At 51.5% G+C, this 18,763-nt stretch overlaps 1 protein-coding gene across 2 annotated transcripts in view; it reads right to left on the bottom strand.

Moving 5' to 3' along the window:
• Positions 1-12,237: 12,237 nt before the first annotated feature.
• NR6A1 (nuclear receptor subfamily 6 group A member 1) overlaps positions 12,238-18,763 on the bottom strand; it is a 208,241-nt gene continuing 201,715 nt past the window's right edge. For both annotated transcript variants that reach the window (XM_082617754.1, XM_082617755.1), the window contains exon 10: positions 12,238-17,474. In XM_082617754.1, the coding sequence (XP_082473880.1) occupies positions 17,386-17,474 (89 nt within the window). In that variant the 3' untranslated portion in view covers positions 12,238-17,385. The remainder of the gene's footprint in view (positions 17,475-18,763) is intronic.

Below are 18,763 nucleotides of genomic sequence, written 5' to 3'. Positions count from 1 at the left end.
CCGACGCTGCTTAACGGAGAGAGTTCCCCGGGGCGACAGAGACAACGAAAATCCGAGAGTGACAGAGGAACATTGATGCCCAGTCAGAGAAAACCTGGGGGAGATGAGAACGACGGAGAGCTAGGGAGATGGTAGAGAGTGGGGAGCGGGGGGAGAGAGAGAACGAAAGAGAGAGATAGAGAGATCAGAGACACTGTCAGACAGAGGCCCAAAGAGAAAACCTGGGAGAGACACAGTGATAGACGGAGAGACAGACCGAGACACCGGAGAGACAAGAGAAATCTGGGAGATACCCAGGCAGAGAGAGTGACAGAGACACTGAGAGAAAACCTGGAGAGACGGAGGTGCCCGGCCAGGGGGTCGGGGACGGCAAGACGCACGGAAATCGGCCGGACCCGGGGCCCGAGCTCAGAGGCGCGGCCCGGCAGAGTCGGACCCGGACATGGGCTCGAGCTGAGAGAGGCGGAGAACGACGGCGCCCGTGCAGAGAGCCCGAAAGCGCGGAGCCGCCGGGCCCCCAGGCCGGGAGAGACAAAGCCCGCGGGCGGCAGCCACCAAGACCGAGACCGACCGAGGCCGTGCCAACGAGTCCGTGCCGCCGAGACCGAGACATCGGGCGGAGAGCCGGCGAGGAGGGCGCAGCGGGGACAGCGGGTGCAGGGCGTGGAGCCGCTAGCGGGGCGCGAGTCGCTGAGACCTCGGGCGGAGACCCCGCGGGCCCCCGAGAGAGAGGCCGAGCCCGAGGCGGGGGGGAGCGACCTCGGGCGGAGAGTCGAAGTCCCCAGAAGGGAAGCGCGCAGAGCCTGGGCCGGGGCAGCGCGAAGGGGCGCGACGGCGGCTACGGCCCGCCCGGTGCCCACCTGGAGGCTCCTGGGAGCAGCAGCGCCCCGCGTCCCGCCAGCGCGAGCCCCGCACCGCCTGGCCGCGTCGCCGCCGCTGCCGGCGATGAGCCGCACCCGGGCGCAGCGCCGCCCGCCCGCGATGACGGCCGCTCGGGCCGGGGGCGAGGAGGCGGGGGCTCGGGGCTGGCGGCGCGGGGCCCCGGCGCTCCCCCACCCCGCCTCCCCGCCCCCGCCGCCTCCAGGGCCGCTCTGAGGCGCACCTGGGACCCGGGCCCCTCCGCCGCCAGTGCTTGCTGCGCGAACCCACTGCGCCGGGTTCAGGGGCCGGCCCCTCCATATCAGCGCGTTCGGTATCCGGGGGCGGCGGCCGGGCCCGCGCCCTCCGCCGCCCCCTAGACGGGTTCATGCCTTTCCCCTCACCCTGTCGCCCCACATCCCCATCCCGGCTCCCAGAGCCCGGGCACCCCGGAATCCGAGCAGGTGTTAGGCGCCTGGGAGCCTCGGGCCACCCGCCTGCGGTGAAAGGAGGCGAGTCCCTATTTGCAAATCCAGCTTAGTCTTGGCGAGGGCCACGCTGGGGGCGCTGGCCGTTTGACAGCGTAGAAAGTAGGTAGGGCGAACGTGGGGGGCCGTGGCCAAGGTATGGGTTCAAGGGTAGAAACTGGGTTCTCCCCCGGCCCAGGCACATTTCCTCATTGGATTTTTAAGCAAATCTCCTCCCCTCTGTGGTCCTCAGTTTCCTCATCTGTAAAGTGGGAATGATGACTGGACTTCCTTAAGGGTGGTCGTGCGGATGAACCGAAGTGGTGTTTGGCAAAGCACATGCCTGGCACTGCGGCATCGATGGAGAGCGTCCAGTTGGGAGACCTGGGACAAGCTCTTTCTCCTCCTTGAGCTTCAGTTTGCTTGGCTGGAAATGGGAGTCGTCCTAATCCCACCCTGCGAATTTTCCGAAGTCTGGTGAGGACCCAAAGCCAGCCACAGAAGGCGCGGGAGCTCGGAGAACAGCCCAGGGACAGGAGAAATCCCTCTCTCCTCCCGTTCTGCGCTCTCACCTGGGCTGGGGGCAGGGCAAGAGAGAGTGCCCCGCAGCCCCGGGACAGAGGGGTCCTCGGGTCGAGCCGGGACGGGCTGAGCCATTGCTCTGGGCTGGGGGACGTCTACTCGGTCACTCTCATTTTTCAAATGAAAAAATTGAGACCCGAGAGAGGAAGGCGCCTGCTCGCATCCTGCTCCTGCCGCTGCCCCTCGGGGCGCCTAGGGTCCGAGAGAGTGTTGAGAACAGCAAAGCCAAAAAGCCGCGATCTTCAAGCCGGGAAATACCACAATTATGCATTCACATCGACGCAGAGACCGAAAGGCTCAAATCTGAAGGCTGAAGGCTCGGACCCTTGGGTGCGGTCAGCTTCGTCTGGGCCTCTACCCCGAGGCCTCTGGCTTTGGTTGGAGCTGGCGCCTTGGTCCTGCGAGCCGAGGCCCCGAGACCCCGCGCAGACCACGTCCCATCTCGCTCACTCAGCGGAATGAAGGGCAGAATCTGCGGCCGACTTGCGATGCAAGCCCGGCAGGTCACTTCGCTTCTCTGAGCCTCAGTTTCTCCATATATAAAATGGAAAAGATCGGCCCTACAGAAGGGGTTCTGTGGTTTCCGTGAAAGTTCATGAAACAATCTCGGTGAGGAGGGAGGAAAGAGAGTTATTGCAGATGCCCCCCCACCCCCCCACCCCAAGCCCCTGAGAAACAAGAGTATCTGCAGGAGCTGGAGGGCGGGCGCTACTGCCTCTGAACAGTCAGGGAAGGGCCCTCAGAAAGTGGAAAACGGGAGCAGCACCACCTCTGCAGCGCAGTGAAGGGGACTGAGGGGGAGGGCTGGGCTGAGGAACCCCCAGTCAGCTTCTCTAGGGTGGAGCCCACGGGGGTCTCCCGGACATTGTTGAGGAAGACCCAGGCAGTGTAAGCACAAGTCTGGGCTGGGGACCCAGGTGGGGTGGCGGCTGGGCTCTGAGCCTGTTCTCCCCTGCCCCCTCCACCTGGATCCCCTCTCCCAGAGGTTCCACTATCACTGGTTGGAAGCCCTTAGGTTGCCCCTTCAGGCTTCATTGCACCCACCCCTCACAGCCCCAGGTTCCAGCTCAACATGTGGGGAATCACAGCCCCTCACCCACGTACCCAGGGAAGCAAATACAGACCTGGCCCAGCCACAGAACCAGGACTGACAGATGGATACTGGAGACAGATGCATGAATCTACACAGAGACTCAGAGACATCCATGGAGACAGCACAGACTCTCAGGGAGACCCAAAGACGGACCCAGGGACCACAGACATACTCACAGACTACAAGGCTTGGGCCAACACAGTCCTGTGGACACCCGGGCAACCATAGACAGCAGGACACTCACAGACCCCTGTAGGGCCTGTCCCCATAGGCCTAGCTCCTCCCATCAGCCACCCAGGAGAAAAGAGGCAGAAGCATGGTGGGAGGGTAGGTCTGGGGAGATCCCTGGCCCCTTCCCTGCCCAGAGTAGCGGGCACCAGTCACTCAGCAGAGCAGGCAGTGGCCGGCCCAGGCCGCAGGGAGGCACTGAGGAGGGAGGCTGGCCATTAGAGGCCTGGGCCCAGGCCCTCACTTACGGAGCGGAAGGCGAGCTCTCACGCTGGATGAGGGTGGACACTGGGCACCAGGGGTCCTAGCGGAAGCTCCAGCGGCCCAGGTGGGGCAGTGGCGACTGGGCACACGGGAGCTCCTTCACGCCACGGCTGGCGGCAGGCGGACAGTAGGCTGGCCCTGTCCGTCCGTCCTCCTCCTCCTCCCCGCCCTGGGTGGGGGGGCCACCGGAGGCCCAATTGGTCTCTGCCCCCACGTGACTCTGCAGGCCTCTCTCCTTCTTTGTTGGTGTTTCTCTTCATTTAGGTCTATTTTTTTTCTTCTCCTAAAAGAAAAAAAAAATACCCCTATCTATCTCGGGGCTGCGGATGGGGGCGGAGGCCAAGGCACTCAAGGAGGCCTTGGCCAGCTGGCTGTTCCAGGCTGCTGTGGCAGCCCAGAGGCAGGGACCCCACGTAGGCGGGTAGGCAGCCCCGCTTGTTAGCGACTGGGTGGGAGTGGGGCCTGATTTATGGGCAGCTCCCCCACCCAGCCTGCAGCCCGGCCTCTCTCCCTTTGAATGGCTACCTCCCTGGGGCCTGGCCCAGCGAGCGGGGTCCGGCCTGTCCCAGACATGGAGTGGAGTCAGGTTGGGCTGGCGTGGAGGCAGGGGCATGGATGACTTGACCAGGTGGCCCTGCAGCTTTGGCCTGGTCTTTTTACTCTTCCAGAAGGTGAAGGAAGGAAGAGGGGGACAGAAGGCAAGCAGGTGAGCTGAATAAACACCTCCCCATGTGTGCATTCCACGTTGGCTTCTCTGAACATCACCATCCACCGAGGGCTGCTGATGCAGCTGGGAAAGTTGAGGCTGGGCTTAGACTGCCTCCAGAGCCAGGTGGTTGGCTATGGTGGCCCCAGGGTAGGCCAAGTGGGTAGCTAGACCAGGAAATTTAGGGCAGGGCGGAGGGAAGGGGTTTTTTTCTAGAAGGCCAGGCCTCCCCATGCAGCTGAGGGTGTCCCTATCCAATCTCCAGGCCTACACACGTCTTGGTCTCGGAGGGCCCAATTGCTCTGCACCCCTCCCATGCACGACTCATTCTTTTGTGCATTCCTCCATTCATCTCACAGTCACTGAGGGCACACTAGATGCCAGACACTGGTCCAGGCACTGGAGGAAAGGGAAGTAAAGGAAAGAAGTCTCTGTCCTCAGAGGATTTACCTCCCAGCCTCTTGTTCAAGGTGGTGGGGAGGGGCACAGGGGGACCATGGGAGAATCCACACACAACTCCCTTCATTTGAGGAAATAGGCAAATCACGTAGAACATCTCACTTATCTGGCTTGGGATGAGAGGGATTTTTCTGTATAACTAAAGCCAACTATATTTAAAACCTAATGTGTCTTCCTCATTGTGCCACTTAAAACATTTTTTCCCAGTTTTACTGAGAAATAATTAACATATGTCACTGTATAAGTTTAAGACATATAGCATGATGATTTGATATACATATATTGTGAAATGATTAACACGATAGGTAAGACTTTTTTTATTGTGAAAATACACACAGGACAATACGTTTTCTGACAATCATAACTGACTGATTCTGATTCAATATATTCTAATTCTACCTATGACATAGTTTGCAACTTATTCCCCATTGTGCATGACCTCATAATTGTCTTTTTTACCCATAGAAGTTCTTACAGGATACACTTCTCTCGCATATGACTGAACCTAACTAGTCTCCTCATTTTAATATAATGATTTTGTTTCTGGATTAATACCACTCATCCTCTGCATTTAAAAAAGAAGTATTCCAGGAAATACCCTATATCACCAATATATCATATACGTGTAACAAAACTGAACAACAAAAAATCATGGTCGTTTGCACCTCTTTTGATCGGATACTTTGTGAAGTTCTGGGGATGAAGTTAAAAATTTTTTTTAATTTTTACAAATCATGGATATATTGAGTCATTCTAAAACTACTTGACAAAGTATCCCATCAGAAGAGGTGCAAAGGTGATTTCCCCACCTTCTTAAATAGGACAAACAGGGTCTTTCAACATCACAGCACCATGGAAAGAACCAGCCTGGCTTTGCCAGTCTCCTCAGAAGGCCTTGAGTCTGGAGAAGAACTGCTGAGGCGCTAGTGGCAGAGACTCTATATTAAATCCCAATTCTTCCGTGTTCTAGCTGTGTGACCTGGGACCAGTCACTTTCTCTCCCTGGGTCTCACATCCTCTCCATATAATGAAGACAAAATGAGACAACACATGTAACATACTCAGTGGCTGCCTGACATGTTGTATGTGCTCAGTAAATGTTGGCAAAACACAAACCAACCAACCAAAAGACTGGTAGGTCTGTCCTTAGGGGCCCTTTCTGTGTTGAGTCTGAGATTGCAACATCATCCTGAACACTGTTTGCCCTTCTGTGATAGAATGACTCACCCCAGCCTGGGGAACCCTCAAGGAAAGGCTCAGGACTGATTTATTTCTGAGTCCACAGCAGCCATCACAGAGCCAGTATCAGCGAGTGTCTGTTGAATGACTGCTTGCCGCTGTATCCACATGCTGCCTGAGGGTGTAGAATTCTGCTGCCTGTTCTCCTGTCCTGCCGCCTTCTCTATATGCAGTCAACTGTTACTTTCCACCACTCGGGCTGGGTTTTCCTCACCCCAATCACCCTGGATGTTTACTGACATCCTCTTCCTCTGTGCTGCCCCCTCTGCCCTCACCCTTACTGGATGAGGCATGCTGGGAGTGCAAGGCCCTAACACTAAAGTGCTTCTTACTTGCTTCGTTCCCTATTAACCTTTCCACACCTGTGGTCAGTCACCTCTCTACCATCCTGGGAGGTAGGTAGTATTTTCCCCTCACCTTCCATGAACAGTATTTGAGAGATAAGGAAACTCAGGCTCAGAGAGATGAGGCATCTTCCCAAAGTCACAGAACAAGGGTGTGATGGAATCAGGATTCAAATCTAGGCAGTGGGAGTCCAGAACCTGGGCTTTCAGACACAGCATCCTCTCCACTCTGCTGGGGCCCCTGGGTGGCCTATTAGTCCTTTCCTTCCAGCTCCAGCCCAGGTGGTCCCAGGCCATGAGACCCACCCAGAAGGGAAGGAGAAGGGGTGTAGTCCTGAACCAGGCTCCCTCCTCCCTCCCTCCCCAGGCAAACAAAGCCCAGGATCTCCTTCTAAGTGGGGACTTTCCCAAAGTGCCAGTCCTATTTCCTGGAGGTGGAACAAGGAACAAACAAACCAGAGACCCAGAAACTGAAATGGAGAAGAGAAAGAACCATCACGCTGGGGTTGGGGTACAGTGTAGAAAGAAAGACAGAAAAAGAGAGAAGCCATGGAAAGAATGAGGCAGAAAATGAGAAAAGGGAGACCCATTGACAGCGTAACAGATGCAGAGATGGCCAGAGACAGAGAGACAGAGAAGAGAGGAATGGGGGGGTTGAGAAGGAATGAGACAAGAAATGGGAGAGAGAGAGAGAGAGAGAGAGAGAGAGAGAGAGAGAGAGAGAGAGAGGAGAGAGAGGGGGAGAGAGAGAGAGAGAGAGAGAGAGAGAGAGAGAGAGAGAGAGAGAGAGAGAGAAATTGGCTGAAGCAGAGAATAAGAGAGGGGCAGGGGCCCTGAGCTGGAAAGAGAGAGAGTGTGGACGTGAAGACCCCTTGCAGGGCAGTGGAGGGGGTGGGGCTGCTGGCAGCAGCAGAGGCAGTTTCCGCTGCACCCCTTATCAGCCTGCTGCCAGATGTTCAGATCCGATGCCAATGTCAGAGAAGTCCATAGTGCCGGGTCAAGGCCGTGGCCGGCGGGAGCCTCAGCTGCAGTGTGGGGAGGGGGGCCGGGGGACGGCAAAAGACCTGCTTGCTCTTCTCCCTCTGCCTCATGGCTCTCGGGGCTGGACCACCTGGTGAGGGTGGGAGAGACCAGGTGCCTCTGGGGGCTACTTTTCTAGCCTGAGAGCAAGGACTTGTGGAGGCAGAGTGGGGCTTCTGGCAACATGTGGAAATGTAAGCACATGGACATGTGCACATAGGCTCACACACGTGCATGAGTGTGCAAAGCCACATGGGGACAAATCACAGTCCTGCTGAGCTGCTCCATGACAGGGCCCCTGTGCTGGAGGCCTGCTCTGCATGGTCGGCTTAGAGACCACCCCTGCCCCCAGCCGCCTCACCTGAGCCAGGGCTGCAGCCAGAGCTGGAGAAGTAAGACTCTGTGGCTGGCGGTGTTCCCAGGGCGCCCTGCTCTTCTATGAATGGCAATCTGCATGCCCTCAAGGGCTAGGCTGAGGGTCCTGAGACCTTCCAGACTGTGAGGCCTGGTGGAGACCCTCAGGAGGAGATGCAGGAGCTGGGTGTCTGGCAGGGCTGGGGCTCCAGCCTTGGGCCCGGGCCTCTCCACCACGCTCCTGGAGCATGCAGCCGCAGCTGGGGCCCCCTTCCTGGGGTAGTTTATCTTACAGTGCACACGCTTGGCCCTCAAGGGGTGACCCAGCCTTGCTCCCCACATTCCACTTCAGCCATGCAGCCGGTGGGCCCCCACAGCCCTGAGACAGAGCCTGTACTTGGAGGTGGTCAGGAGCAACCAGAGACATCCCACTGCCCTCTTGGCCCCAGCCCTTTGCAGCTGTCTCTCTGCTTTTGTCTCCGCCACAGTCAATGTGTCTATCAGTTTTTGCCCCTTTCTCTGGGAGTGTCCCAGTTTGTCTCTCCCTAAGGTCCTTGAGTGGGACCAAGTCTGGGGATACCTCTGCTCTTCTTTCTGGCTCAGAGTGGCCAGCCTCAATGGGAATGTATAGGAGAAATCAGGCTGTGGGGGAGGATCCTGGGCAAGTGAAGGCCTTAGACTTGTAATGGGTGAACCGGGACAGCCCAAGCAGCACAAATCCAGACCCCCTCCCACCCACCTGCTAAGAGACAGCCCAGATAATGGACACTGATCAGGGCCTGGAGCTGGTGGGTTTCCCCATGTATTAGCTAAGACTGCGGGGGTGGGGGTGTAAGAGGAGGAAGCTGGGGCTGGAGGTCTCGGCCTGAGAGCCTCCTTCCTGTTTGTAGGGAAGTGACTGCCTCAGAAAGCTGCTCAGGGGAGAGGAGGGAGGCCATGGTGACTTCCGGGAAGCTGGCCAAGGGCCCGAGGCCACCCTCCCTGTGCCCACATGGGGCCTGTCGGCCCTGGCTTAAAATAGTGCAGTTCCTCCACTGCTGCTGCCAGAGGCCAGCCCAGAACTCAAAGGACTGCTGCTCCTGCTCCCAGCAGAGGCCTAGAGCAAAGGGGATTCACCCACCTACCTAACCCTCCCCAGACTGAGGCTGGAGGCTGTGTCTTGACAGTGTGTGTATGGGGGGGGCGGTGCAGGGGGAGCTTCAGAGAAAGCAGGGCTTCAGAAACCCTGGATTCAGGTCTCGATCCAAGACTGACCAGCTGTGAAACTTTGAGCTGGTCCATCTTGTCTCCTTGAGCCTCAGTTTCCACTTACATAAAATAGGGTGAGTGTCTGACTTTCAACCTAAATGAGGCCACATACGTAGACCCCTCAGAACCTTGCTAAGCGTACAGTAGACACAAAAAATGGGAGTTCCCTTTGCCTCTCTTCCTGGCCGTGCCTCAAAGTCCTCAGCCTGAGGAAGGGCCTCCTTGAAGCTTTCCTTAGTTCCTACACTGCTCCTAGGACTAGGTGTTGAATACAGAAGGTCTGTGGAGAGGGAGCTTGCAGGGAGGGCAAGGATGGGGCTGTGGTCTCCATGGTGAGACTTGTTGCCAAGGGAACAAGACTCCAAGAGCCCTGGGTCTGACAGTTGGGCACTTTTGCCACAGGATCTGAGAGAGGCTGATTACCACTGTGGACCTAAAACCTGGGTGGGCAGCCAGGCCAAGTCAGAGAGGGGGCTTCTGGCTTTTCTGGGTTTCTGCTATTGGAGTATGAGGCGTTGCAGCTCCCCTCACACAGCTTCCTTTTATTGGATTGACTTCATTGAGCCCCTACTTTGAACCAGCTGTAGTGAATCCTCCTTAAACCTCCAAGATACAGGCACCATCAACTCCATTTATCTGACAGGGACAGTGAGGATGAGGGAGGTATCCATCTGGGCCAAGGCCACATATGACTGGAGAAGGAAGAGGTGGGATTAGAACTCAGGTGGTGAGAGCCCTGCTTGATGTGTATGCTGTCGCGCAATCTGCCTGAGGAAAATGATCCCCGACAGAGAGCTCCATTGTGGCCACGTCCAACCTCATCCTAACACCCTCCCCTGCCCACCATTTCTGGGGGTTTCTGGCTTCAGATTCTGACAACCCAGAGCTGCCAGCATGCCCTGTTTCCTCCTCGGTTAAACAGAGATGATCTTACCTCAGAGGGTTTGCATAAGAATAAGGGTCTCTGCAGATCCTAGTAGAAGGCACTCAATCAGTGCTGGGTTTTATTCATTCCTGAGGTTACATACAAGTTATGTAACCTTAGGCACATTACTTACCCTTTCTGGGCCTTTGTTTTCTTATCTGTAAAGTGGGATCATTATAGCATCAACTTCATAGGATTGAGGAATCAGTAATCAAATGCACATAAAATGCTTATTAGCACAGCACTTAGCCTTGCTCTTATATATGTTAATTACTTTATTATTCTTTACTTCCAGGTTATTGCCTGGCACTCAAAGAAACCAAAAGTTCAGCATTAGTTAAGTAGCAATTTATAAATTTAGAGCAGTGTCCTAAATTTTATTCCATGGAACACCGTCCCAACAGAATTTTAACAGGAGGAAAGAATGGTCCATGGTCAAATACCTTTGGTAGACCCTGAGCTAAACAAAATTAAAGTTTTCTTTAGGTAGGACTTCTCAAAGCCTTTAATATGCCAGCGAAGGTTGGGAACCAATAAGAGGAAGGTAAAGTGAGTGCAGTATTTCCCAGATTTTCGGCAGTAGAACTCCTACTTCTCTTCCCATGAAGACACCTGTGGGTTCTCTACGTTCTGATAAACCACAATTTGGTGTCTGTAGCATTCTACATATACTTGGGACAGCACTGCTTTTCAGATCAATTTGGGTCTGTTCATTCACCTCTTATAGAAATTAATCCTTTATTAGTTTAATAGAGTTTTGTTTTGTTAATAGCAAAAAGTTCAACCAAAGGCCATTCCTGAGCTTTGTTACAAACTCCAGACATTCATATTCAGCACTATTTGAGTTGCTAAGGCCCAGCAGGGAGGAAGCCTGTTGTAACTTTGGTACCAGATAGACCCGGATTCAAAAGCCAATTCTGTCACTTACTCATGTGTCATTTTAGGCAAATGGTTTAACTTCCTCGAGCCTCAATTTGCTTATGAGTAAAGCGGGGCTGAGACCTATACCTTGCAAAATTGTTATGAGGATTACAGGAGCCAAGGCATGTAAAACACCAATCCTAGAGCCTGGCACTCACTACGAGGCTTTTAGCAAATATGTTCCTTGCACCTCTGTGTCTTATCTGTTCCCTCTTGTGGGGCAAAAAAGAATCTACTAATTAGTTCTGCAGCATTTCCTTTATTCTAAAACCATCTCTTTCAAACCTCAAGGGCTCTCTGGTCCCTTGTGCTGGAGGAGGCTGAGGTATGGGAAGGCAGCTGGGCTTCCCCTCATTTCACACATGGGATTTAACAGAACTTGATCAGACTCCTCAGCCTTTATCTTCCCAAACCGAGCTTTCATCTTCCCTATCTGTCTTCAAATGACCCTCAACCCAAACTCTGCCACTTCTCTGACCGTAGGAACAGCAGGATTACAGGACAGTTGGGCAGATCTAGGTTCAAGTCAGAACTCTGCCACTTCCTGTGTGATTGGGCACATCCCTTGACCTCTCAGAGCTTCCATTTTCTCAGCTCTAGAAAACCTCATCCATTTTCTGGAAAAACAGGTATTAACTGGTTGGACCACAGTGACATACAGGCAGGCCACCCACCAGCACACTGCTGTCACTGAGATTGAGCTCTTTCCTGAGATTTAGCAGATGGTTTTCCTTCCTGTAACTCCTGAATGTGGCATTCAAGGCTCCAAGTGCTTCTCCAGCCTCAACTCTTGCAAAAACCTCCCATCTGCCACCATTCCTGCCATGGCAGAACCCTGTTATGTCTGAATATTCCATATGTTTCTGATTCACAGCTGGGCCTTCAGACATGTTGTTGACCCCTCTGACTTGGTCTATCCTCCTCTTTCTGTTTGGTGACTTTCTTCAAGGCTTACCTTCAACACTCATCTGTGAAGCTCCTCCTGAGTCCCATGACCTCTCCTCTCAGAGACTCCATTTTCTCAGCTCTAGAAAACCTCATCTATTTTCTGGAAAGGCAGGCATTAATTGGTTGGACCACAGTGACATAAACGTCCATACACATCCCCATATACATCCTTAATTACAATCCTGATCCCACTGTACTTCAAAGGTCTGAGTTTGCCTCTCCTGCTAGACTCAGTTCCTCTAGTTGTGCCACTTTCTGGCTGGTTAGTCCCTTACCCTCATTTAACCTTAGTTTCTTCATTTACAAAATAGAGGTAATAATTCTTGAAGTTCAAGGAGGTTCAGGTTTGTGAAAAGTCCCAACACACTGCCTGGCACACAGAGCAGGCACTTCAGTCAGTATTGGCTCACTGATTCAAACAGTTCTGAGAGATATCTCTCTGCCAGACCCTCTCAGCAATAGGAAGTGGGCGAGTATCAGCTACAAGCAGAAGCAATTGGTCTGAAGGCACACCCAGCACCTAAGGACACCCCATCGTCCCTCCTCGGAACCCCAGACACGCTTCACAAACAGATGCTGTGTGCAGGATTCACATTTATTGGTTCAAATACAGTACCTAACATTTGCTAAACATGCATTTCACACTAATTGGTCACATTTCCACAGGTAGTCAATTCACAGAAAAGGGCCCAGCCCTTGCCGGATGGCAGGGTGGGAGGTAGCAGAGGGCCTGGGGAGCAGAGTCCGCCAACTATCACTTGGTCATGCAGGATTGATGGAGCCAGGTTGGCGGGCAGCCCTTGGCCGGCCCTTTGGGGACAAGGGCTCAGAGACATCCTGTTTACTCGACTCCTATACAGGACTGTGGGTAGAGGTGGGCCTCGGGGAGGTAGCCCAGGGCTAGGCTCACGGATGCACGTGCCACCAGAGCTCCTGAAGGTGGGGTCACGGGAGGTGGTGCTCCCTGTGCCTTGGGTCATAGGAAGGAAATGGAAGCCTCTTCAAGGGGGTGGCTAGTCCCTGGCTGGGCAGGTGGGAAGGACTCCCCAGACATGGCCCAGACATTACAACACAGCCACAAGCCCCTATCGCAGGCCTGGGATGGCAACATAGACAAAAACACCAACACCCCAGGGCAGGCGGGGTTTCTTTACTAACAGAAACATGTAAACAGAGCAGGAGCTACAGTATTCTTTTCCCACAAGATTCCTCAGAGAGGAATAGACTAGGATGTCACTCAAGAGGTAGTTTTTTTTTTTTCTTTTTCATGGAAATTTGAGTCAACAACATTATCACCTATTATAAGACATTTCAGAGAAAGAAAACAATGGTCACCAAAGGGCAAAAATGATCCTTTGGCTGGCAGGGCTGGCTCTCGGATTTGGAAGACTAGCCTCCACCATTAAGACAACTTTTTTCTTGGGCTCGAAGCAAGCTCTGGCCTGATTCACAGATTCCATTTGAGCCTGCAACTGATTCCTGAGCAGGCTGTGGCCCATTGAGGGCCACAGGCCCAGAGAAGGGAGGCCAGATGGGGACTGGATTAGGCAGAGGGACCAGGCATCTTGTGAGCCAGTAGAGGCAGGGTCACTGTGGCTCATGTTGCAGGACAGCCAGAATTCTTCAAGTCTCAAGGGAGCCCAGCTCTGGCCAAAGAGGAAGCCCCAGCATCTTTTCTGGGGGCCCTGCCTCTGAGGAAACAGTCCAGGTCTGGCTCCCAAGCCCAGAAAAGAAGCTGTTGCTTGTGGTAGCCAGGAGAGGGGTTTCTGGGGACCCTGTAATTAAATACACATCCCTGAGCTGTGGTCCTAGAAACCCTTGCCTCAAGGCTAACCAGTTTCCAGCACCTGGTGGAATGATTGCCGTTTCTTATCCTGAGACACAGATAAAACATCATTTCACAGACACTGGACATAGATGCTTCAAGCTGAGGGAAAAGGGAGGAATAATCAACTGCAAAGGCAGAGGGGAGTGCAGGGAGACTCTCATGGATCAAGTTGGGGAAAGTAAGAGTGGTGGGATTTTTGTTTAGTTTTTTTTTTTTAATTTTTTTTTTTTTACTTTAAAAAATCAAAGAAAAATTTAAAGTTTAATAAAAGGGCTGGTCTAAAAGACTGGATTTCTTAAAACAATTGCAAAATTTTAAAAAGCAACAAGGAAAAAAAGACATAGACCAGGGGCCCAGAGCTAAAGACTTGGAACCACTACTCAACTTCCTGCCCTGCTGGAAGGCCAGAGTCCCTTTACTTTGGCCAACCTTGGACATGGCCTAGATGTTGCCCATACTGGGTTTGTCTGTCTCCGTCTGTCCCATTCCCCAGTAAATTGAGAACAAACAAAGGTAGGATATAGGCAGCAGAGCAAGGCAGCTAGCTCAGAGAGCCCAGGGCTTTAAGGACCTGGTGACACACTGGCCACGGCAGGACTCTCTTCCCTGACAAGGGGTGGCAGGTGAGAGGCACGGTGCTGTGGAGAGGGTGACTGTCATGATGCCATGGAGATCCCTCAGTTCCCTCTATCCCTCCTCCTCTGGATCTGGGGAACAGGACAGAGGTTCTTGCCTGCTGCTTTCTGTCCCTGGAGGTTTGCCCACCTCACTTACGGATCAGGCCTGGCTGGGGGGCTGGGTATCCTCTGAGCCAGATGGAGTGCTTTGAGACAGGTTCTGGGGAGTTTCTCTAGACTGAGGGTAAGGCCACCAAGCCTTGTGAAAGACTCCAAAAGTCTACAAAGTAGCCATAGAGCATGAGTTGTAGGTGAAATTGCAAGATTCCAAACTTCTGTCTTGGGTCAAGAAAACATTCAAAGGGAAAGGATGGGAATAGCTTGTACGTTTCAACGCAGTGCAATGAGGTGGGATTCTCCTTTACCACACAGCCTTCAGGGTCATATTTTTATGGTGGAAAAGTTCTCACTCAAAGTGAGTGCTGCTGGTGGCAGGGGATCAGAGAGAGGACAGAAGGGAGGGGAATTACAGACAACATGCACAACTTTTTTCTTTTCCACTAGCAAAAAGGCTACCTGTTAACCAAACATCATGGGAAGAAAGGCAAAAAATAAACACATCAAACCTCCCCCTCCAACCTTTCTCTGTGTCCTTCAAACTGAATTCACAAATACATCTAGTGGCTGACCTAATGTCTCCACACTGCTAGCTACACTCCTACCTTCCTCTCATAATACCTGAGTTTGCGACGCAACACAGTCACTTTACCCTGTTTAAAAAAAGCCCACGTCATAAAAGGACTGGGTGCAGAAGACATTAAAGGTGGTCCACAGGTCAGGCTCCGGCTCGGAACACAAGGCCACTTGGCTCAGAGATTCTGCAGGGCTCTCAGCAATGAATGGGCTCTTTGTTCTTGTGGAATCTGCTGCAAACATTTGTAAAAATGGATTTGTACAATGGCAACTTGCAGAACCTTTCCCCCATTCCACAAATTAACAACTTGCTCTGTTTAATGCTGCATTATTAAAGAGACATGTTGCTGCCTCATGGAGAGCAGTTCCCTCTGATACCCAACCCAACCAGTAAAATGCTTCATTTAAGAGAAAAGCAATTTCAAAAAATAATAATAATTTGGCCGATGGAGGTCTAGCAAAGAAAGATGCAGCACGTAAGAGCCATCCTGGAGAAGGGGTCTCTGATATGTGTATCCTCCCCTACCTTGAGGAAAGCGGCTCGGAGTCTGACCTGTAGCCAGAGTGTGATCTAGTTGGTTAAATAAAAGAGCAGAAAAACAAAACTATTGTGAATTTAGAAATAAACAAATACACACACACAAATCTTCCCATTGACATGTGAAAAACATTCTGGTTGGCGCTTTTCCTGAGGACCACGTCTCTTCTTTTTTTTTTTTCCTTTCTCAGAGCAAATGGGGAAACGGCATTGGGAAGTAATGCTCTGAGTTTTAGATCCATCAAGGGATAAAGTCATCACTCTGCTGGTACCCGTAACATTTTACCGGAAAGAAAAAATTACAATCGGACACGGACTACCCGATATGCACACAATGTGGTGGCCCTCTGAGTAAGTGTGCTAGGCTGAGCTGGGAAGAGAGCAAACAGCCTTTGACTAAACAGGCAAAAGGAGGTCCTGTAGGCCCCTCAAGCCTAGCCAGGGATGTACCCAGCTAACTGGCCTGTCTGCTGCATTGGCTGTGGGAGGTATGTGGGTTTAGGCAGGGACAACTGCTGTAGTAAGGCAGAGGAGGGAAAAGCACCTGAAAGAGTTCCATGACAGACCTTGTGTGACTGCTGGCCAAAGCCAAGAGGGTAAGGAACATTTCCCAGGACTAGGTGGGGCAGGTAGTGAAAGAACAAGGGGTCCAGGCCATACCTGCAGAGGGGGCAGCCAGGCCTTTAGGAACATGAGGTAGTTTAAGGCCCCCCTTCCCTTCCAGGAGCTTTGGACTCCAGCCCTCCAGACCTTGGTCAGCCAGGCCACTGATAACTCTAAGGGGCAGCTGGGCCACTCTGGGTCTTGGGCTTACTATTCTGAAGAAACCTGGTTTCATTTTGAGAGAGATTAGGAGAGCATGGAGTAGCATGTAGGGACAAAAATTCTGGTCAGCAGACGGGTGAATGATCCTTCCAGCTGTTTGGAAAAGAGGCTGCAGTTTCAGATTCAGATCTGGAGGTGGGATGGGATGGGGTGGGGAGAGAAACAGGGAACTCCAAAAGAGGAGTGTTTATGCTATTAGCAGTCTGGCCTTTGTCCCACTACTCTCTGAAGGTGAAAGGAGAGTAAATCAGTAGTGGGCATCAGGATTCTGGACATAACATTCTGAACTCACCTGTTTTTTTCAAAGGGCCAATAGGAAGTCAAGTTTATAAGGGAGAGGCAATGAGCCCAAGGAAAGTAAGGAAACTAGGTAGCTGTGAGCCCCAAGGGAGATGGTAGGCAAATCCCAAGGATTAGCTTACCGCTAGGGCTTTGCCTAGGTGAAAAGTTGACAGTGGCAGAAATTAGTAGTGGTCGTATGGATGGTGGGGAGGGGAGGCCCCACAGTGTGGTGTGAGAGAAGAAACCCTTCTCCCTGAGGACTCGTCTGGAGGGAGGACACCTAACTTAGATGTGGTCACTGTGCCCAACTCTCAGCTTTCATGCTTTCCAAAGAAAAGAGATAGCTAAATCCCCATCTCTTGTCCTGTTCCCGATGTCTCACCCACTTTGCTTAGTAAACCTCCTAATGCCACTTTCCCTTTTATGGTGTGCTCTCTTACCTGGTAATTCTGTAGCTAGAAAAAGGCAGTTTGCTCTCTGACAGACAAACGTATGAATCTGCTGAGAACATGTGGAAAAAGTAGGGTTGGTCACACCCCTCCCTTTCCACTGAGGTAGTCATCTTTGTCAATATTATGGAAATAGTCATCTCAGCCCCATCCCACCCTCTCCCTCAAAATACAAAAGAACTATCTCTAAACAATGACAACACTGTAACATTAAACATCTTCACATTCTGTAAACTGCAAGGAAATGCATCGGCTGCATTCACACAAAAGCATGTGCATCATGTTGAAGGCCATACATTCAACTCTGTCGTGAAATAAATATATAGAAAAATGAGGTTAAAAAAACAAGACAAACAAACAAAAACTCTTTTGCTATGGAGGCAACTGGCAAGGCTGCTCCACAGCCTCCATCTTGGTCTCTCTGGCTCTTTCTTCCGGAGCCTGTCCTGCCCACCCCAGGCCTTGCCACTGGCCTGAGGAGGGGTGCTGGGGACAGGTCACTCCTTGCCCACACTTGTCTTGCAGGAATGCAGCACCACCTTAAAGAGGAGGGGCAGCTGCTCCAAGGGTACATTCACCATCTTTCCTGGGAAAAGGCAGAAGAAGAAGAGTTAGCCGTGGCCACTAGAAGAAGGGCGTGTTTGCCTCCTCTTGGGCTGGTGAAAGAACACTGCCTTTTCTAGCGACTGGGGCGAGGAAGGTGCCACGAGTATTACAAAGGTAAAACAGACTGGGCTAACATCCTATTACCCAGACCTATTTTGGTGCCTTAGGGAGTCCGGTAATGGCGCAAGTTCTAACTGTTGCTACTATCCAAAGAATACTGAACTCTATGCTAGGTGTTTAAATACATTATCTCATTTAACTCTCACAATATTTCTGTCTGACAGATTTTACTTTTTATCCCCATTTTACAGATGAGGAATCTGAAACTGAAAAGTATTCCTAGATGTCCTCTTAGAGCGAAAATAACATGAGAAACTTACATCCTATTTCATTTCCTAGTAGATTCTTTAATTAGCATTCTATAAAATACTGCTCTTCAGAATAGTATAATGGGTTAATAAAACGTAGCAAGGAAAAAGGAGATGGGGTTTACAGGGGCAAATAAATTGAGAAATTCAGGGTTAAAACAGGTTTTTCTTTATTGGAGGACTTCTAAGAGCACTCAGTACGCTAATATACTTTGTAAATATGAGGCTATAGTTCTCCTCCCTGACAGAACCCTACAGTCACCTGGCAATTTTTTTTTTTTAAATACTGATGACCAGGCTCCACTCCATATCAATTAAGTCAGAATCTTTAGAGGTGTAGCGTAAGAATGGATATTTTTTAAAAGCTTCCCAGGTGATTCCAAGGGCTGTCAGTGTTGACGACCCAGCTCTGTGGGGTATAATTATTGACCTGTATTTCACAGAGCACCTGATTAATATTTTGCTTGGTAGAACATAGTTTTAAAAATGCTGAGACATACACTATCAAAACACTCCTAAAATTCCAATCATTTATTTAAGTCCAGTTCACATCTCCTAGACTATTTTGTGGCCCAAAAAGTAAAATTTGATTTTATCAGACTGAAAATTTTTTTCCTTCAAAATTGTACTGCTGAATTTTACAGAACAATCTCAGCCCAGAGGTCACATTTCTGAGCTGCCCCTCAGTATGTGCTAGATAACTATAAACAAGAATCTTTACCAAATGAAGTAAAGCAACAACAAAAGCCAGGGTTTCATGTTGAAATGGACCTATTTAAATGTCAAGAAGCTCAGAAAGGGGTCAAGACCACAAAACAACTAAAACAAAAATTCCTTTGTGAACACAGGATTTTTGAGAATTATTTTAAAGATATCACTTTTAATGAAAGATCCTCAAAAA

This window comes from Mesoplodon mirus (genome assembly GCF_964341445.2).
Source record: "Mesoplodon mirus genome assembly, chromosome: 1".
NCBI classification, from domain to species: Eukaryota; Metazoa; Chordata; class Mammalia; order Artiodactyla; family Ziphiidae; genus Mesoplodon; species Mesoplodon mirus.
This window is presented reverse-complemented; position numbering and strand designations above follow the sequence as displayed.